At 31.0% G+C, this 21,627-nt stretch overlaps 2 protein-coding genes and 1 long non-coding RNA gene across 5 annotated transcripts; all 3 read left to right on the top strand.

The window, feature by feature from the left end:
* Window positions 1-5,086: 5,086 nt before the first annotated feature.
* Window positions 5,087-6,979, top strand: LOC146911522 (calmodulin-like). Of its 2 annotated transcripts, none has more exons than XM_085725496.1 (4): window positions 5,087-5,247; window positions 5,398-5,555; window positions 6,529-6,609; window positions 6,694-6,979. In XM_085725496.1, exons 1-4 carry the CDS (start codon window positions 5,217-5,219, stop codon window positions 6,826-6,828), a joined length of 405 nt encoding a protein of 134 aa, XP_085581622.1. In that variant the 5' UTR covers window positions 5,087-5,216; the 3' UTR covers window positions 6,829-6,979. The 2 variants fall into 2 exon arrangements, with proteins under 2 accessions (XP_085581622.1, XP_085581621.1); XM_085725495.1 differs by having other exon boundaries at window positions 5,087-5,292.
* A 9,082-nt stretch (window positions 6,980-16,061) lies between these two features.
* On the top strand, window positions 16,062-16,952 carry LOC146911521 (uncharacterized). Its single transcript, XR_015018503.1, has 2 exons — window positions 16,062-16,247; window positions 16,519-16,952. It is a non-coding gene; the product is annotated as an uncharacterized LOC146911521 (long non-coding RNA).
* A 940-nt stretch (window positions 16,953-17,892) lies between these two features.
* LOC146911520 (putative aldo-keto reductase 1) lies at window positions 17,893-20,871 on the top strand. Of its 2 annotated transcripts, XM_085725489.1 has the most exons (7): window positions 17,893-17,989; window positions 18,091-18,261; window positions 18,460-18,660; window positions 18,909-19,081; window positions 19,284-19,374; window positions 19,681-19,834; window positions 20,501-20,871. In XM_085725489.1, the coding sequence occupies exons 1-7, from the start codon at window positions 17,918-17,920 to the stop codon at window positions 20,692-20,694; spliced, it is 1,056 nt and encodes a 351-aa protein (XP_085581615.1). In that variant the 5' UTR covers window positions 17,893-17,917; the 3' UTR covers window positions 20,695-20,871. The 2 variants fall into 2 exon arrangements, with proteins under 2 accessions (XP_085581615.1, XP_085581616.1); XM_085725490.1 differs by lacking the exon at window positions 18,460-18,660.
* Window positions 20,872-21,627: the final 756 nt, after the last annotated feature.

The raw sequence follows: 21,627 nt of genomic DNA, 5'->3' as shown, positions 1-21,627 counted from the left end.
TATTAGTTGTCAATTAATCCATTAACATGGTAAACATTTTAATTAGATAAATTGAGGGGATGTTGTCTTACTATATATTTTATGAAACATTTTAATATGGTTTAGTTGTGTAATATATAAAAATAAAATAAAAATGTAGGGGGACCATGGCCTCCATAGGCCACCCCTCTTCCTCCGCCACTGGGACTGGAAGCTAATATCTTGAATCATCTTGTCGGGTTCAAATGAGTGATATGCTCTTTGAATTTTAATATTATTGCATGTCAAATTCAAATTTGAATTTGAGACTTTAATTAATTAAGTTAGAAAGGATATGTTTCATCTAAACAATTGTAGCTAATTTAAATTTTGTTTGTAAGACATTCTTTCAAATCTGAATCCCCAGAAGTCAGAATACTACCTCCAGGAAGTCTCAAACTAGGTGCCTTATTTACTTTTTTGTCTCGTATTATTTGTCCATTTTATAATACAAATACAACATTTATTATTTTTGGCTTAAATATGAATTTCGTCCCTGTAATATAGGCGTGTTTTGATTTTCGTCCCTGTAAAAAAAAAAGTTTGAATTACGTCCCTGTAAAAAAAAATTTGTTTGAAAATGGTCTCTGGGCCCACTGTAGCGCTGATGTGGCATGGCATTCGCCACGTGGCAGTTGCTGACTGTGCAACTTTTGCCACGTGGCACTGACGTGGCGTGCCACATAATATTAAATTTTAAAAAATATTTTAAAAATTCTGAAAATTGTTTTTAAAATTAAAAAATATGAAAATAATTTTAAAAGTCATAAAAAATTACCGAAAAAATTCTGAAAATTATAAAAAATTTCCGAAAAATCTGAAAATAAATTTAAAAATCATAAAAAATTTCCGAAAAAATCTGAAAATTATAAAAATTTTCCAAAAAATCTGAAAATAAATTTAAAAATCATAAAAAGATTTCAAAAATTTTAAAATTTATAATTTTTAATTTCGAAAACTTAAAATTTTAAAAAATTTCGAAAATTTATAATTTTTAAAAAAAATTAAAAATTTTCGGGATTTTTCAGATTTTTAAATTTTTGAAAATTAATTTTCGAAGAATGTGAAAAAAAATTCCGAAAAATTTAAAAAAAGGTGAAAATTTCGAAGAATGTTGTAGCTAAGAATTAATTTTTTTCCGAAAAATTTTTAAAAATAAAAAATTCCGAAAAAAATAAATTATAAATTTTCGAAATTTTTTTAAATTTTCAAAAAAAATTTAAAAATTATAATTTTTTTTCCGAAATATTAAAATAAATTTTTTCATAAATTTTTATTTTCTGAAATATTAAAATAAATTTTTTCTGAAATTATGAAATATATTTTCTGATTTTTTTCTGTAATTAATATATATATTCTGAAATTTTTCAAAAAAACTGAATATAATATATTAATTTCAGAATATATATTATATTTTTCTGAAATTATGTTTTTCGAAAAAAATTTAATATATAATTTTCAAATTAAAAAATCTATTTTTCGAAATTTTTTTATGATTTTTAAATTTATTTTCAGATTTTTCGGAAATTTTTTATAATTTTCAGATTTTTTTTCAAAATTTTTTATGATTTTTAAATTTATTTTGGGATTTTTCGGAATTTTTTTTTATTTTTTTTAGATTTTTTATGATTTTTAAATTTATTTTCAGATTTTTTTAAATTTAAATAAATTATTTTCAGAATTTTATTTTTATTTTTTATTTTTTAATTATGTGGCACGCCACGTCAGCGCCACGTGGCAAAAGTTGCACAGTCAGCAACTGCCACGTGGGCAAACCCTTGCCAACTCAGCTGAACAGTGGGCCCAGGGACCATTTTCAAACAAAATAAATTTTACAGGGACGTAATTCAAATTTTTTTTTTGACAGGGACGAAAATCAAAACGCGCCTATATTACAGGGACGAAAATCATATTTAAGCCATTATTTTTTCCACTAACACACCCCTATTCATTGCATTTCAATCGTCTATAATTATTCTACTAACTATTATTATTAGGAGTAACAAATAACATTTGTCTATATTCATATTTTTCTTGAGTGAATAGAAATTCAAACGTTATTTTTTATTTTTGGTGAAGTGACCTAATGACTAAAAATTTGCATCTTAAGATGATTAAATGAATCATTGAATTCGATTTTTTTTTTTGTCAGGTCATTTTTTTTTAAAACGGCAAAATTTTATTAGCCAACAAGCCCGTGCGAGGAGCACTAATAAGCTTGGGTGGAAAAATTTTTGTCGGGTCATTGAATTCGAATTTAATCCAACTTCCTACGGTATTTTCTTTTTTCTCTCCTGTTCTCCTGAAAAAGTAATGTGAGAGTATAAATTACGTGAATGATGCATCATTGATGTTTTTTTTTACGGAATGATGCATTGATGCTAACGCCTAACAGTACAGAGGTCGTAGCATGTATGCCAAAATTTCATATAGGGTTTAAATCAAATTGGATTTATTTATCAAAAAAAATGCATCATTAAGTGAATATTTTTTAGAAATCACAATCAGTTAAAAAAATGGTTTAAAAACTGCATTGTTTGAGCCTGTTAATCAAACCAAATTTAGTTCTAACTTGTTGTTTGTGCATTTTCGGTTCTACTAGGTAAGGCCTTCTATCCCTCTAATGTTTTATATTGATTTCCATTTTAATCTATTTAGGATAGGATATCACAGATTCTTCTACACTCCATTTACTTAAAAAAAACTTTGTTTGAGTCTTTTTGATTTGGTGTTTTTTTCTTTTAAATAAAGATTGAATATTAAGTGGCTAAATCAGCTGAAGAAAATCGAGCAATGCAAAGGATGGCAATTTCATCCATTAATCCACCATTCATCCATTCAATAATGCATCCAATGTTTCACTTAGAAAGATGGATGAATCGGATTCAATCCATCCAATTAAAATTATAAATGAATCAAAATCATTAAATTTACTTTAAAGATCAAATAAATCACTTAAAATGTTTTTTTTGAGAGAAAATCACTTAAAATGTTAATACAATTCTATATTGGATAAATTTTGGTATAAAAAAGTCTATTAAATAAGATGTAAATAATTTATTTAAATTGATTTTATGAAGGGACAAACATAAAAAAATGAAAATGTAAAATTATTTTTTATTTAAAGATTAATGTTTTATAAAGATATTAAAATCTGGATAAAAGAAAAAGGAAAAAGAAATAGGTCACAATGTCTGCTCGAACGTTGTCATTGTAAAGTCACCGAAAAGCTAGCGTCTGCTGCCAGAGCTCCGTTAGTACACCATCGTTGGCCACCACAAAAACATACTCTCGGCTGAATTCACTGGTTGACAAAAAAAATAAAATTACTTACAAAACTTTCAACAAAATATGTACAAAAAAAAACTGTAAAAAGAAAAAATTAATATGCTTTAATAGATGAATTGGATGGATCCTTATTTGAGGTTTTCAAATAAGTCTCTAAACTAAAAAATATATAATTAGATCTGTGAACTATTATATTGTTTGTAATTAGGTCAGTCTATTACATGCTTATTAACCGTTGACTAATGAAAGAACTTAATTGCAAAAAATAGTTTAGAGACATGATTACAAACTTTTTTAGTTTAGAAACCTATTTAAAATTTTCAAAATAGTTTAAAGACCTACGTAATAAGTAAACCATTTTAAAATTACACGAACTAAACTTTTTCTTAAGAATGTTCTAAATAAAAAGCGGTGTCAAATTTATTATATTAATTAAAAACATTACTCTCTCTTTTACTTTTTAATTGTCATTTTTTTTAGAAAATTTGTTCATTTTTATTTGTCATTTTCAATTTTAAATTAAAGTAATATTAATTTTTCTTTAAAACTATCTCTAATTATTTATTACAAAGAGAGGAATAGGTGAAATAATATAATAATAAATAATTAAGGATACCATAGAAAAAAGATGAAAAATATTACAATAATAATAATAATAATAATAATAATAATAATAATCAAATTTAAAGATTATTTTTTTTTCTGTGTAAATAACATTCAAACGATAACCTGACCCAAAATGATTATTAAAAAATGTCACCAAAAAAAATATAATTTAAAAGAGCGGAGGTAGAAAAAGTTATTTTTAAAAGTATTCGTTCAAACTTTTTGTATAATCAATTAGTATCAGTATAGATTAGTCAAGTAAACAGCAATTTAAATTTCTGCATTACCAAATGATAAGAAATACCAATACTCCTCCACTGAATTTCAACATCGGTAAAAAAAAAGAAGATATTTCAACGTTCAACAATATATATTCTACGTGACGAAAAGAGTAGGATAGTTAAATATTCTACGTGATGAAAGGAGTAGGAATGTAGGATAGTTAAATTTCTAGTGTGGTGGTATTGTCGCTTTGGATGTTGAGAAATAGTGTAATTTTCACGAGTTTGGAAAAAAGGTTAGTGAGGTACAACAGATTTTCGTTAAATCAGGGAAGAACAAAAATATTTTTGGAAAAATAAATAAATCTAGAAGAGAGAATATTGTGGCCACGTGAGTCTTTTTTTTGAGTGTTTAAATTTCAACCATATGTTTTAATATGATATTGAAACTAACTTTCTCATTCTCATATATTCATTTTTCAAGAGATATGTAATGTGTTGTTGACGCACATATATAATAATATTCTAGTTATATTTAATTTTCTTAATAAATTCAAAGGTACATAATTAAAATTACATGAATTTCAAACCTACAACGTACGTAATGAAGCACGTCCTTACCTTTTTTCGTACATTTGTTTAGTCAAAGCAACAACCCGTCCAATATTGCATATATATTTAAGAAAATGACATCATACATAGCTCTCTCCTAGTTTCTTCCTCCCCCTCGTCGTAGACCCTCACCTTTTTGGTCCTTAAATGTAGAGAAATGATATTTTGACAATCACTTTTTGACAACTTTTGGACAACTTTTTCTCTCATATTCACATGATGTTGTTATCCTCTCTCTTCCTTTTTCTCTCTCCATTGTTTTTGACCAATAAGAAGTGAGAAAAACAAAGTTGTCAACAAAGTTGTGATCAAATGGATGTCAAAATATGATTACTCTTAAATGTATGTTGAGCACCTAGAATTACTATATAACTACTTAGTTCCCTATGTATATATCTATCATTTTATAGTTTTTACCTTTGCATAAAATATTTTATTAAAGGAATATATTTTATTATCATATTCGTCACCATGAGCGACTTCCTGAGGGAAGAGCAGATTGGTGAGTTTCTGGAAGCCTTCTCTCTTCTTGACAAAGATAGAGATGGTAATTAATTAATTCCTACATTTATATTATAACCCTTCTTTCTTTGTGTAATTTGCAAGCTTAACTTTTTTTTCTTAATTAATTTGATTATATTATATTTTAAAGGTTGCATAACCATTGAAGAATTAGGCACTGCAATCAGATCATTAGATGAAAATCCTACGTTGGAGGAGTTGCAAATTATGATGAATGAAGTAGATACGGACAAAAACGGAACCATAGAATTCCGGGAATTCTTGAATCTCATGGCAAGAAAACTAAAGGTGAGTGAAAATTCAATTTGACTATCTCATGTCAATTTAAATCCTCCACTGCATTTATTTTAATAGGTTGAGATTTAATTGGATGGTCACGAGAGAAGTTCTAATCTAGGGGCGGATCCGGTGCTTCACAAGGGGTGCACCTGCACATCATGAACTTAGAAATCGCACCAATATTCGTTCGTATACTTATGTATTCCGGCTACCTTGAATTATTTATTTTGCATCTTAAACTCAAAAATTTGCATTTAGAACCCATATATTTTTCACCTCATTTATGATGATCTAATAAACATTTATGGATTGCTTTACTTTTATGACCTTAAACTTTTCTAGTTTTCTTATTTTTCTTTTAAACAAATTTTGAACAAAAGTTTCCTTATTTGTCATGAAAATCACGACTCTATTTTATTTATTCTTATTATTTTGAACATCAAAATACATAAGTTGCGGATTGAACTCAAGACATATAAGTTGAATGTAGGGAGTTTACAACTAAACAAGAGTGAAAGCCATGATTATTATTTTTTGAATAATATATATGTTATTAAATAACATTTTTTCTCTTGTTCTCTTTTTTTATGTTTCTGTTTTATTCATTTCTTCTCGTTTTCTTTCATATCATGATACTATGACTATAATTATCTACTTCCTATCATTGATGATCTTAAATTCGAAGTGGCAAATTTTAAAATTTACAATGTAACAAAAAAATAGTGGAAGATACAAGAAAAAAAAATGCGCTTATTTTAAAAAGTTAGTTATTTAATATATAAGATAAAAAATGAAACCGTAAATTTAATTATATAATACTTTAAAAAAGTCTGCACCTTTGATCTTAGGTCATCTTATACAAATTCACAAAGATTAATTTAATCAGCTTATTTTGATCATCTATTTATATGCTAAAAGGACATTTAATTTTGGATGAGGAGACGAGATGAAATTTGATGCATTTTATTAATTGTGAATAAAGGAAAGTGAAGCAGAAGAGGAATTTAAGGAAGCTTTCAGGGTGTTCGACAAAGATAAAGATGGTTACATATCACCAAGTGAGGTATAATTGAATTAATTCAACTAATTATATGTTTTTTCAACATATATAGTTTGTTTGTTAATGAATATGCACGTGTGAGCCCAGTTGAGGTCAGTATTGAGTACCATCGGAGAAAAGGTGACAGACGAAGAACTGGAGCAAATGATGAAAACGGCTGATCTGGATGGTGACGGTCTCGTTGATTATCAAGAGTTCGTCAGGATGATGTTGGCTGTTTAATCACTAAAATGAAGCTCTCATTTTTATTTATTTTTGGGTGCGCTCTCATTTTTTTTTTCTTCTTCTCAATCCATATCTTTTATTGACTCTCACGTTTTAGAAATAGATGTCAGCTAAATAATGGAATTCATATGAATTTCAGTTAAGAGAATGCATTTTAGTGCTAAAGAGAGTTAAAAAGAGTGTCATGTACTCAGTGGCGGAGCCAGAAAATTTGAATAGTGGGGGCATCATATATATAATTTGTAGTATTTAATATATATTACATTTCATTTTTTAAAGCCGAATATATACATCACAATTGTTCTTTACGATTTGCCATATTTTAAAAATATTGAATAAGTAACACATCTCTCTCTCTCTTTAGGAAATCTCTCTCTTTGTACCAAAAAAGCACTTCCCACTTTTTCTTCATCTTCTTCCATGAATTTCAATTTCTTATCATGCTTTCTAATTTGTAGTTCATTCAATACGGTTGCCTACTACCACCGTATACACAATTTATTGCAACAACAAATAAAACTCCATGAAAATTAAGAAGAAGAAAAAAAAAACTCCATGAAAATTGAAAGGGTCCGCAACATCGATAAATTTTTTAAGCTCTAGCAATGTCTTCAACTGATGCACTTTCATATAGGAGATTAAATCAGTTGCATACAAAGAAATAATACTCATTTTTTAGGTCGATGATAATCCATCGTTAGCATCTATCATAATTTTTTATTAGATTAAATCTATTAACATCTATCATAATTGTTTATTAGATTAAAACTATCAATAGTATTAAAAAAAAATGAAAATTTAGTGCAGGCAGGAGCCCACACAACCTTGTGTGTGGCTCCGCCCCTGCATGTACTTAGCACTCCTCTTGGATTTATTACCTACGAGTTTTATTACCAGAGTTTGCATAAATAATATGGTTAAATTTTCAAAATGTTTTTAGTCTCTACAAAGAATGTCCTTATAAAATTTTTGTCAACATTTTTTGTGTCTAAAAACGCTCAAAAATGTTACAAGGACTAAAAAATGGGATTATATTTTGTAGGGATTTAAAACAAAATTCTTGATATTTATAGGGACAAAAAATATATTCAACTCTAAATAATATTTAAGATGGTAGATTAGTCCTTAAAAAAATATGGCAGATTAGTGGCAAGAGTTTAAGCTTGTAATCTCAAGATACGTTTAAGTTTTAAACGATCATACAATTGTTAACAATGACACAAAAATTCCCCAATTCCTGCCCTCTCAATCAGATTTTGCATGGAATTCAAACAAAGAATTTGTGTTTTTAACATTGAGTTTATATTGAGACAAATTTTGGATGGATTCAATAAAAAAGGGAAATGTTAACTTGTGCCTTTAGAGCACATGTTAAAGAACCTAAATTACAAATTTTGTTTAAGAAATTGTGTCAATTATAATGTGTTTGTAATAAATATTTACCATTTATGGAATCTTAACATGTGCCATAACGACACAACACAAGTTAACATGACCCATAAAAAAACTCGTTCTAGAGAGTATAAAGAAGAAATTTAACACACTAAATACTAAGAGGTTGAAAATTTCTGGTTTCAACCCACATTACACCGGATAAATGCATGCGACAAGGAAAGTAATCAATTCAAAACTTGCATTCCGTTTTTTTTTTTCCGGGGACAAAACTCGTTATGCATCTCCGCCCTCTTTCATTTTTCATAAGAGTTTATATAAGGTGGTGGACCATCGGTTCAAATCTTCTTTTTTACAGAGAACTACTAAAACATAATCAAGTACTAGTATATGGATTCCTTCAAAAAAAAAAAAAAAAAGTACTAGTATATGGATGCTAGTTAAAATATAATCAAAGACTTTAGAGAATATACACACACACACACGCAATTAGAACCAAAACCAGCAAATTAAATGAAAAATAAACTCAAACCTTTTTGGTTTCATCCGTCATCTTGATTGAATTTCGAACTTGAGATGCTTCCATTTAACAGGTGAAGCTCCAACATGATCTGTTCTTACCACATACTCAACCGAGACTTAAACATAAGCAAAAATATATATAAGTTTGATCAAAATTTAGACCAAACACATTTATTTTTGGTTATATTTAAGTTCAGATGGAAAGTATATACACAAGAAGGAAAGCACAGATCATGCTGGCAGCTTCAACTGTCATTGGTGCACGATTCCATCCACATTGGTGGAACTTTATCTTCTCTATCTCATTCCTTCCTCCTCTCTTCTAATTTTCAAACTTGAGGATAATGTTAAAGTAAGATGTAAATGGGAGGGTTACAAATGTTATATAGGGCATAGTATATACAAAGTTCATATGGTTCCTTTTTTTGAATTTGTTAAATATTATTGTTACTACTATAACGCTATAGCCAAGTTTGGACCATCAACGGGTGTTGCCGTTTCTAGTGCCAACTCTTTTGTCTCATATAATAACGTATAGTTAGATCGCTGTCTCTCTCTTTAATTTGTTGTTTTTTGCGTAATTATTATTATATACATACATTTTTACTGCCTAATTAAACCCTACATGTTTTTATTTGACACCAAACCCCACATATTTACGAATATACATCGTTTTTCAATTTAATGTTTAAACTCCAATGAAATATAAGTAATAATCTATTTAAGTAAAAATACATTAAGAAACATCACTTAAGCATATTAATAGATATATATGTGATCCTTTTACATAAATATATATATATATATATATATATATATATATATATATATTTTCTTTTGCAGAATAGCGTGTTTTGTTTTTGTAATTTTTTGTCCACATGTGATTGGAAATGTTTAAAACGGAATACCAAATTAACATGCTATATATTGAGATCTCTGTCCTCCAACAACCAACTCGACTCATTTGGAGTGTTTGTTAAAAAAACAAGAGATAGGATAGGACATGTATGTTTCGACAAGTGACCATTAATCACGGGCTTTGGTTATTCTCCGTTGGCTATTTGTAATTTCACAATCAATTGAGAATAATAAACTACTAGAAACTGAAAAGTAAAAGAAGAGAAAGATGCATGCATGTTGTCCTATATAAGAATTTAATAATATCACGCTTATAGCACCACATGCATCTAGGCACCCACATTCGTGTTTCTATAATTCATTCATTGTTAAATGTAGGATCCCATTAATTTTTATATAATTGAGAAATGAGTAAAGGGGTACGCAAAGCTCATTAAAAAAAATAAAGAACAAGAAAATGAACGAGACCTGCAAGCAGATACTAAAGAACAGAACGCAACAAATCAAAAGCGAAACAACTCAAAATCAGGGCCGTTCCTACGAATCAGGAGACTCGGTTTGAAAAGAGGCCTCTAATAAAATAAAAATGTATTTTTTTTAAAAGAACAATGTTCTATTTAAATTTTTTAAAAGATAAATACAAGGTGCTGTATATATGTGGTACACCCAAAGGTGAAAATCACTAACGTATACATGAGGAACCTCAAACCACCCTCCCAAAAAAACACACATTGGGAAGGTCCGGTTCCATTGAGCTCTTTGCACACTTCAAGGTCCGACCTGCTCAAAACAGTGGGGTAACAAATACCAAGGACATATATCTGGATCTGCAGTGCTAAACTAAAGAGTGCTCGACAACGTAAGTAGTGGATAAAATAAAGCTTCTTTCCTATCGGTGGTTGAAGGCGAGAATTGTTGACTGTCCTTTCAATTACCATGGTTGGTGGCTTAGTCCGCTTGCAATGTTGGGCATTGTTTAGTTGTTTTTCTTTCTTGTTTTTTTGTTGTTTTCTTTTGGTTCTATTTTGTAAATATTGGTTGACATTTATGTTCTTTCTTGGCACGCCTTTGCTTGGTAGAACAGTTTATTTGTCGGTAATATATTCCATTTTAGTCTCTTAAAAAAAATAAATACCAAACTAAACCATAAAGAGATAAATAAACCACGAGAAACGGTCCAGTGCGCTGACAAAACAATAGAAATGTGTATTTTTCTTTTTCATTTTGTTGAAAATAAGCAAGATAGACTAAAAAAATCACTAATTACGTTATAGTAGTTGGATGACCCTTTCATGCTTTTACTTTCTCTTTCTTGCATTGTCTATGTCGCATGTAAGGTAGGCATCAATTGGAATGAACCAAACAAAGTATTTGAACAATGAGTGCACTTTATTAGGGGACCATACATTTTTCAACAGGCAGCTTAATTTGCATAGGTCCGTCAAATCGTGTTGCACACCGTTCGCACAAAATGGAAAATTAACGAGGAAACCATAGTAATAGTAAATTAATACTTTTCTTTTAATTATGTTAGCAAAGTGTTCCCAGGACATTGTTTAAGGAATCTATTATAAGAAATTGTCTCTTGAAAACATATATCAAACACTTGTAAAATTTGTATAAAAATTACTACTTTTGGTCGCTTAAACAATGTTTCAATTACATAAATTCTTATGAACGGTGAATAAAAAATGTGAATTCTTGGTAAAATCGATGTACAAGTTTCTTAAAGAAAGAAGTAAGGTAATGAATTCTAACCAATCCAATATTCCCAGGAAAGTGGGATATGGAAAAAATTGTGGAAAGTGAAATCTGTCCCGAGACATCTCCATGTTCTTCGTAATAGGTTTTCAGTTAAATTTGCTTTGTTTAATAGAGGAATTAATTCTACATCGTTGTGTTGTTTTTGTGATCAACATAATGAAACAATTGATCATCTTTCTATGAAGTGTGTCCGGTCCAAGTGACTTAGGTTCGCATCACCGCCTAGAATTAATTTTTTTGCAGATCCAGGGCTGGTTGGTGACAAATACAGTAGTGATAGCAGGTTCTGTGAGTGGCTGTAACATGTCATTATGCAAGCTAACAATGAAATAATTCAAGTGGTCTGTTCTTTGTGCTATGAAATTTGGAGGGTAAGGAATAAAAAGTGTTTTGAAGGGACTGATATGCCTATAGCTTTAGATATTTGCAAGAGAGCAATTAAAGAAGTTACATGTTACAATAATGTTGCACAGTTGATTTTCTATTCAAATACTATCCCAATTCCTATCCCTCGATCACATGTGAGGTGGAGGCAGCCAAACTTTGATCAATACAAATTAAACATTGACGAGATTGGCCCTAACGATGTTGGCAGTTGGGGTTTGTCTGTGGTAGTGAGAGATTCTGATGGCGTTGTATTGGTTGTAGCCTGCTAGTATCGTCTGACACTCCCTAACTCAGACATAAATGAAAGTATGGCAATGCTTGTGGGGTTGAATTTCGCGAAAGATTTGTTGTTCCAAAATTTAAATCTAGAATCCGATTTGGCAAACGTTATAGAGGCTCTTAAGGACGTCAACATGCATCATAGTTACTTAGGTGCAATTGCTGCTGAGAACCAAAATATTCAGCACAATTTCAATAATATTAATTTCTCGCATGTTAGAAGAGAAACTAATCAAGTTGCTCACTGTTTAACAAATATGCAATTTCTATTTCTTCTGATGATGTTTGGATTGAAGAAACAACTTCTTGTATTGATGCAGTTGTGGCCTTCGATTTGATGCCACCCTCGGACGAATACATATATGTTTCTTGTAAAAGAATGATTCAAGGGCACTTGTTAGCATTTTCTATATTCTTTCAGTTCTTTTTAAGTGTCGTAAACTTTGTGTGACCTTTTTTTTTTGGTACAAGAAGAGGGCAGAGCCTAAGAAAAAAATAAGGAATTAAACGAACATTTCAAGGCATGCAAGCGTCATAAATGACATAAAAAAAGAGACATTGAAGCTCTCTAAGAGGAGTCTCAGTAACATGTAAATCAAGGGAGTTTAAAGAGAGACTAAAATTAGCTAGTCAATCCGCCGATCTGTTTCCTTCACGCCATGTATGGTTGATTTGAACTTGCCAGCTCATATTTTTCAGTTTATGAATGCGACGAATCAAGGTAGGAACATTTCCATTGATGTTACATTTCCATGTACCCATGTTGACCAAAACTTAGGAGTCACTCTCCACTTGTAGGTGTGTGATCCCATGTCTCTGAGCCATATCTATACCAATATACATGCCGCACATCTCTGCATGTAATGTGTCGTATGAACCTATTTTATGATTATAACTATTCAACCAATTTCCATTGCTATCACGGAGAAGTCTGCCACATCCTAAAAGACTAATTGAGCTTTTATACACGGCCTGACTGTTTCCACCCCCTTTCTCTCATCACATAATGGAGCTTACTGCCATTCATTCTTCTTTTCTTTTTTTCTTTTTGGAAAAATTGAAGTGATTACAAAATTTGATTTCTCCTATCCGTAGAACAACATTCTTATTAGATCGTATATCGAGTTAAAAAATACACTTAAGATTCTTATAATACAGGTTTTAGTTTTCTTCTAAATATTTTGTTTAAAAGTTTTGTCTGTTCTTGTAAGTCATGGTTTTTATGAATTGAATTTTTGCTAAAAAAAATATGTAATTCTAATAAAAAAATACAATTTAAAATATTTCTCTATAACGTACAATTTAAAAAATCAAGGAAATTATTAGAGATGAAAATTCAATTATTTACGTGAGAAGAATTTTAAGTTCTCCCTTCAAAAAGAATTTTAAGTTCTCTCAAAAAAAAAATTGAAGTTTTTTTTTAGGTTAAATTTATGTTCCTCTTGAAGATCTAACTATTAAAATATAAAAAATTTCATTTATGTTTCTTGAATTTCTTCCGCTTTCCAAATTACCGACATTTTATTTTTGTAATAAATTTCCAAACCAATTATAGTTGACCACCATGATGGGAAAAAAAAAAAAAAACAGTGACATACCCCACTTTGTTCCACTTTCCTTTTTCGGGGCATTCATTCTTAGTTTTGAAAGACGATCATAGTTGACCAGTATGGAAGGTAAAGACATAGTGACATACCGAGTGACGATCGATATATCACAAATTGAAGCAGCCACCGTAGCCCCATATATATGCAGTGCTTGAGAATAGTCATTGATGTGTCTTGTTTGTGAATGAATGAATGCGCGAATCATATCATATTCGTATACTATATATTAAGGCTTCAAATGGAAAACTAAGACATGCAATTCTGATATTCTAATCATTCATCATCAACTTGGTCAAAAAAATAATATAATCAATCATCATCAATTCGTCAAAAAAAGAAAACAAACAAACAAACATTCATCATTAACCAAAATGGCAACAACGCAAACCTATGACTTGGTTTTGATGAATTTGTTTTTGTTTTTGTTTTTGTATCATCATCAGCTGACCTCACTTAGTGGGATAAGACTTGGTTGTTGTATTATTATCAACTAGAAGATAATTCTCTTGAAGAGAATTCAATCTCTTTTGGATGTTCATTATTTAGTTTGTCATCCAAATGTTAAACAAAACTAAAGTATGAAATGATAATTGAAGGAAAGGTTGAAGTGGGAAACAAATTAACGAGCAAGTTACTTACACACATCAATAAATTTGGACGGATAGGTTTATAGAGATAGATACGAAAAGGGAAAACTGGTCTTACTTTATTTCTTCAAACATACAGTAATTTCATTTACTTTAAAGCTGTGTGTGACAAATAATGATGTATTTTTCTAGTTGAACTGAATGTACATTAATGAATTGCATCTCCTTTGTTACTTTCGGGTGATGAAGCTTTGGAATGAGTGTCAATTAGTTTCCAAATACACACAACACAACAAGCTTAAGGGTAATTTTTATTTTAGCAAATTGTAAGAATATGTTATATTTTGAGCCACACAGGGGCTTTTCGTACCTGGTATCACAATGCTTTTTGAATCCAATTGGGTGTGTGATGGGTTGTGGTGATGCATGAATTGAAGATTCATATATTTAAGTGTCAAGATTATGTCATATGTTGGAGCTCAATTATTTAGTTACCGTTGGTGGCAAGTTTGACATAGTCCATATGGTTCTAGAAGAAGGCGAGGTTTTTAATTCTCTGCAGTAATGCATAGGGTGTGCTGATGGATATTATTAGTTTGTTGATGTGAATGTTCGAGCAGTGATTCATTGTTTGCTGTATTATTGAGCGCTTAGCATGTCAACTGGTGTGGTAAGATTTTATGCGGCAATGCTATAAATATCATGTGAATTCATTAGAATAACCAACCATAACATGACGATTCTCCTTTTGAAAGAAAAAAAAAACCACGATGATACTATTTATGGTTTCTATTTTAGATTGCATTTACTTTAGAGTTTAAAATTGAGGACCATGAAATAAGTTATCTCTTGTTTTTAATTTGACAGGTGGACTACAAAAAGTTGAAGCAACTAAATCCTAATATGCTATGCTTGGAAGCTAGTTCTTTGGCTCAGCTTGGAAATAACACTAATCTCTGTTAGTAATGTGTTATCTATGCTTGGAAACAGGGGCGGATCTGAACTCACAATATCGGTGAGGCACAATTTTTTTTGTCAAATAAATAAATAAATAAAACTAAATTTAATAAGAATGAAAAGGGTTTGCTGAAGTGTATGAAGCACAGACACTCGTCAGATTAGGCGTGTCCTGCGTGTTTGAAACAGACATGTATAATTACACTGAATTATGTGATTTTCTCAAATTAATAGCGGTGTCAGCGAGTTAGTGTCCATTTCGTGTTCGGTGTCCGCATCGGTATCCGAGTTTCATAAGTGAGAAGTGAGGGAAAAGTGTTTACAGTGGACTTATGTTTTAGGCTGGGCTTGTAGACTAAACAAAAAATAAATAAAAATTCAGCTTGGGCTGGTGTGGCACTTGCCACACTAGGACCTATTCAGGTCCGCCCCTGCTCGGAAACGATGAACCTAAGAAGGCAATGTTTGTCAAGGGATATGGTTATTAATTTTAAAGAGACTTAGATTTGTTTTGTCTTCAATTTTCCAACTTAAACGAAATTATTTTGAATGAAGTGAGCTTCAAAGAAAGCTTTTATTCATATTGTCATGAACTACTTCAATGGAAGGCCTTTGATTTATCTTAATTGTTTTTACTCTTGGACGATGTTTGTTACTGAGTTTGCATTGAAATAGTAAAAAAAATCCTGTATTTGGCATTCCCTTGAGTGTATGTCTCTGTTGGATGCTGTGCAGGGGCGGACCTGAGCAGGGCAGGGTGTGGCAATAGCCACACCAGCTCAGGCCCAATTTTTTTTCTTCTTATAGGTAGCCCAGCCCAGTATTTTTTCTTTGATGGTATCAGCAAAGTATAACAGCGTTTTCCTTTTTCTCCCCTATCAACAGAAACGCGTTTCCTTCCTCAGAAGTGAATCACAATTCACGAACAGACAAGTAAACCCAACAACAACAAAATGCGATTCATCCCATCTCCTCTCCTCTCTCAGCCGGTCATGATCATCTCATCTCCTCTCCATTCTTAGCCTGTCAGCCCATGCCCATCTCCTCTCTTCTTCTCTCTCAGGTCAGTTTTGAAATTGATTATAGTAGTGAGAGTAATTGAATCATGATATATAAATTGAAATTGAATTAAGATAGTAGGAGTGGCAGTGATAGCAGTACTGAAATTGAATTTGATTTTAACTTTTAGGTTTTGGTCTGGTTACTAAAATTGATATAGGTTGTTTGGAATTGGAGTTGAACTTGAATTAGGTTGTATTATTGAGATAATGAGAGTTGAACTTTGAGGTATATTAATCTGGATTTTGGACTCCCTGTTGTCTAAGAATCAATAGGTTGTTGCAGTCAAGAAATAGCCCTGTTGGATAGATCAATCAACTCAGATTTTGTAATTGTATATTATATCCAATTTAATAAAGACACAACGTGAGCTATATGATTTTGGTTAGCGGTGCTGATTTCTTGGCCTGGCTAGAGAGGCTTTATACTGATTTTGGTTGTGAAAACGAACAAGAACGCTACCTTTGATTTGGTGTACAAGCTTGAGAAGTTAGCTCTGATTTTGCCAGTGTCAACTGCAAGTGTTTAACGTGTTTTCTCAGCTATGAAATATGTGAAGAGTCAACTAAGTAACAAGGGGGTAAGGGGTGATCAATGGTTAAATGATCGTCTTGTAAACATATATAGAAAGAGATGTTCTTAAAACAATTAATAATATGTAATTTTAGCTCATTTTCAACAAATGGAAAATAGAGCATTTGCTTTGTAATTTGGATGTTACAACCTCTTTTTTAATATAGCTTCTTATTAAAAAAATTATTATTTAATCATTTGACAAAAAAATATAGCCCCACTGATATTGGAAGTCCAGGTCCGCCCCTGATGCTGTGGTTATTAAGCCTCTGTCCATTGCTATTGTATAATGAATCTTAAAAAAATATTTCCTTGAGTGTATGTCTCTGTTGGATGTTGATGTGAGTGAGCAAGTTTTTGCAATTGGTTATTTAGTAGTTGCTCAGCTCTCTCAACGGAACGATGTCATACCTTCCGAAGTTTGAATTTGGTACCTATAAAAATATCAAATTTCAGTTTTAATTTCTCTAAAAATTTCAACCTGTTTTGATTCTCGTATGTTTTTCCATCACGACTTTTAATTTTATTTTTAAATCAATTTATGTGTAGCTTTTACATTTTAGAATGAATGTTTACGAAATATATTTATAATATGATAAAAATCATTTCCTAAAAAATTTAGAAGTTTTAAACAAAATATAAATTAAATATGATTTATTTAATCACTAAAAACTTAAAATTCATATTTAATTCATTCTTTGTTAAAAAAAAAAATTAAACTTTTGCAAAAGAATTTTTTTATAATGTATATGTAACATGAGTGCAAAAATTTGGACTGATACATTTGAGTTTACTCAAAAGTGGGGATCAAATTTATTTTAGAAGGATTATATGATAGAAAACCTTATTTAACTAAAAAAAACCACCCAAAATTGTGGCTTTTCGAAGTCAATCATAGTTGACCAGTATAGAAGAGAAAAACAAAGCACATATTTAATGATGAAACAAAACCATAACCCCCGCTGACACACAGAGGAGGATATCACAAAGCGAGGAAAGCGTGTGCCGCGATGCGCATGCATCGTATCTATACGCATGCGTATATATTATCACTGCAAAATGCAAAAATTGGAACTAAGCAATTACTATTGAACAACCAAAATGACCGCAACACAAACACAAACACAAACTGAACTAATTCCTCATGTCACACTTGGAACCCAAGGCTTTCAGGTATCATCACTCACTTCTACACTTACAGATACAAATGCCATTTATATTCTTCTCTCTATACTATACTAATTTACGACTATCTATTGTTGTTTTTATTTTAGGTTTCAAAATTCGGTTTAGGGTGTATGGCCCTCAGTGGAGGTTATAATGATCCTCTTCCTGAAGAAATTGGCATTTCCGTAATTAAGCATGCATTCAGTAAAGGAATCACTTTTTTTGACACTGCTGATGTTTATGGACTCGATGGTGGGAATGAAATTTTGGTTGGAAAGGTATATACATACTAATCATAGCTACAAGAATCGGAGGTTAGGTAGTTTCCCTAGAGGTCCTGGTTCAAATCCGGACAAATGAGTAAATATTAATCTCAAGAATATCTTTTATGTTCTAAATTGGATACGGAAATTGAAACTTCATGCCAATTTGAGTTTTTTTTTCTTTTCCTTTCATTATTTGATTGTGTTGACTAGGCTTTAAAGCAACTTCCCAGAGAAAAGATCCAGGTGGCTACAAAATTTGGTATATCCAGAAGTGCCGGTGGTATGGGAATCAAAGGTTCACCGGAGTATGTGCGTTCAAGCTGCGAAGCTAGCTTGAAACGTCTCGATGTTGAATACATTGATCTCTATTATCAGCACAGAGTCGATACAACTGTGCCTATTGAGGATACAGTTAAGGATATTTCTTCTTATGTAAAACTAGTATTTGATTTGAGATCAGAACACGACTACACGTTACATATACATGTTAATTCTTACTGATATGGTTAGATTATTTGTTGAGAGTCCCAAATTATAAATGGGAGACTCCCCTACCTCTATAAACTGGTTTTGTAGGGTTGAGTTATTGACGATTCAAGTTTGAAGATTATTTGGCTTATTTCACTAGATGTGTTGTTAACAAGTTTATTGTGTTATAGGTAGGTGAACTTAAGAAACTGGTGGACGAGGGAAAAGTTAAGTATATTGGACTATCTGAAGCCAGCCCTGATACAATAAGGAGAGCACATGCTGTTCATCCTATCACAGCTTTACAAATAGAGTGGTCTCTCTGGACTCGCGACATTGAGGACGAGATAGTTCCTCTCTGCAGGTTAGTTCGAGTTCCTCTCTAAGTTCACAGGATAAGATTACAACACTCATGACTGTTTGTTCATTAAATAATAATTTGAACAACTTTCATTGATGAGGAGTTACTCAGGGTTAAAGAAATGGAACTGATTGCTCTTGGCTGTATTGAATTTTATGTTTGTGTTAAATGAGATTTTACTTATTTCAAGCTTTTGTTGATACAGAGAGCTTGGTATTGGAATTGTACCATATAGTCCACTTGGTAAAGGTTTTTTTGCTGGCAAAGGAGTTCTCGAAGATGTGCCGAGCTTCATGGTATAGCATTTTAGTATTTGAATTGAATGTGCGTTTCTCTTGCTTGCCATAGAATTACTGTTAAGACATGCCAATTATGTAATAGCATTGATCAAATCTTGATCATGAATTAAATATTGGTTGCTTTGTTGTCTTATTTTGTAAACAAACAAATGCTTGCTTTTTTAAACTTGAGTAATGTTACAGGGGATAGCATCCTTATTTGTTTTTTCTCACATGAATGATGTTTAAAGTCTTCTATAAAATTAAAGACCTTTCCTTTTTAAAAAGTTTATGTTGTTTTCTGATGATTATTTCGCTTATCAGACTTCTTTTCCCCGCTTCCAAGCTGAGAACTTGGTCAAGAACAAGGTTATATATGATAGGATTGAAAGTCTTAGCAAGAAGCATGGATGCACTACTGCTCAGTTAGCATTAGCATGGGTACTCCAACAAGGCAAGGATGTTGTGCCTATTCCTGGTGAGTTACAAAATATGCATATTTTTTCGAAAACAGTATTATTGTAAAAATCTTTGATTGCAGTCTCTTAACTGGTATCCTAACAGTATCAGAAATATGAGTTTTCCTCTTATTTATGAATCTGAACAATTAAGAGAAGAACCATGTATCCTAACAATTAAGAATGCACCATATACTTCTTCTATCGTTGTGTACTGATCAATTAAGAGAAGAACTATGTACACTCATCTTTACACCAAAAAATACACTTTTGTTAGATACGAAAACCTAACTATAATAAAAACAAATAAATAAATGCACACAAGAACATTAACAATTTATCACATAGTTTGGTTAATTGGTCTTACGTCTCCGACAACAGAGTGATTGTTGTAGTTCTTCGATTATGCAATACTTCAGATTATAGAGTACAATGTAACGTTATAAATCATACGGTACAGATTACAAGTTTACCCCTTGTTGGTGAATATGAGTCATATTCAACAACTTTCCTTGCATTTCATATATTAAGAGTGTCATCTGATGTACTCAGGTTACTAACCAAAGGTTCTTCTAAATTTTTAAGTGCTGATAATGTACTATACAAGCCATGCATATGCTTTCCACCTAATTTTATTTTCAGCTTTTTTTATTCTTGAAAATATTATGGACTTCTTTTGTTCTCAGGAACAACTAAGATTGAGAATCTGGATCAAAACCTTGGTGCATTAGCAGTGAAACTATCAGAAGAGGACATGCGGGAAATTTCTGCTGCAGTTCCTGAAGATGATATAGCAGGTAGTAGATACTACAATGGAATGGATAGTTTATCCTGGAAGTTTGCTAACACGCCTCCAAAAGTTTCAACGGTCTCAACCTGAAGTAAAATCTCTTTTAGTTGGAGAATGCACTTGATCATGAATAAGGCGCAAACGCAACGATCATTTCTATATTTGTAGTTGACTCAATTATTGCATGTTTGATGAGAAAATCAAGACTGAGCGTTTGCATTTGTTCTGCTGTTTTCATTCCATAAATACTAAGGGATTTGAATCAAATTCTCATAGGATTCCATGTTAGATGAATGTGAATGAAATGGTTTTTTTGAGGCAATGTGAGTGAAATGTAAAAATTCAACGAATTAATAGAAATAAAAAATTAAAACAAGCAAATTGGTGTTTTGTTTGAATAATTTGGATCAAAATTACTTTTGGATTTATAATTGCCAAAATCGGTTGAAATTGACCAGAATTCAACTTGAGCGATTAAATGAAAATATTTTTATTTTACTCTATGATGTGATCAAAAATCCAAACCGTTGAAAGAATGAAAAACTAGAAAACATAGAGTAAAAATGGAGAATGTGACACTGGAAAGAATGAATTACTTCTTTCTTAGTGATCAACTATGACAATTGCATCATTAATAGGAAGTGGAATAGAGCACATTCACTTAATGATAAGTACTATCTCACTCAAACTCATTCTCTTAATCTTTTACAATTTGGATGAAGTTTGATTTGGTAGGAGAAGTTGTTATGGCAAGTGTGTCAGATTGGCAAACTTTCACCTGCATCTGCATCTGCATCCAATTAATTACCTTAGTTTTTTTTTCCTCCAATATCTGGATTCAAATATATATTTTTCTATAAGCGATTTCTTTAGTTGTTGTTCTATTCATGATTTGCATTTGGGTTTTTCCAATCGATTTATCCTTAATGTTTATTAACCACTTTAGTTATTCTCTTGCGAGTTATTCACTTGCTTATCTTCTGACTCCACTTAAGTTTATTAGTTTATTAAACAACTGATGTA

The sequence above is a fragment of the Medicago sativa genome, chromosome 7, assembly GCF_051527215.1.
Source record: "Medicago sativa cultivar Bolivia chromosome 7, Bolivia_mono, whole genome shotgun sequence".
In the NCBI taxonomy this organism is placed as follows: Eukaryota; Viridiplantae; Streptophyta; class Magnoliopsida; order Fabales; family Fabaceae; genus Medicago; species Medicago sativa.
The sequence above is the reverse complement of the archived record's forward strand: the minus strand, read 5'-3'. Positions and strand labels throughout refer to the sequence as shown.

Excerpts from the sequence above, each read along its gene's own strand:
- LOC146911522 (XM_085725495.1), top strand. The coding sequence starts at position 5,217 with ATGAGCGACTTCCTGAGGGAAGAGCAGATTGGTGAGTTTCTGGAAGCC. Across the intron at positions 5,556-6,528 it reads TCATGGCAAGAAAACTAAAG|GAAAGTGAAGCAGAAGAGGA; the intron begins GTGAGTGAAAAT and ends TTGTGAATAAAG. Across the intron at positions 6,610-6,693 it reads GTTACATATCACCAAGTGAG|TTGAGGTCAGTATTGAGTAC; the intron begins GTATAATTGAAT and ends GTGTGAGCCCAG.
- LOC146911520 (XM_085725489.1), top strand. The coding sequence starts at position 17,918 with ATGACCGCAACACAAACACAAACACAAACTGAACTAATTCCTCATGTC. Across the intron at positions 17,990-18,090 it reads TTGGAACCCAAGGCTTTCAG|GTTTCAAAATTCGGTTTAGG; the intron begins GTATCATCACTC and ends TTTTTATTTTAG. Across the intron at positions 18,262-18,459 it reads ATGAAATTTTGGTTGGAAAG|GCTTTAAAGCAACTTCCCAG; the intron begins GTATATACATAC and ends TGTGTTGACTAG.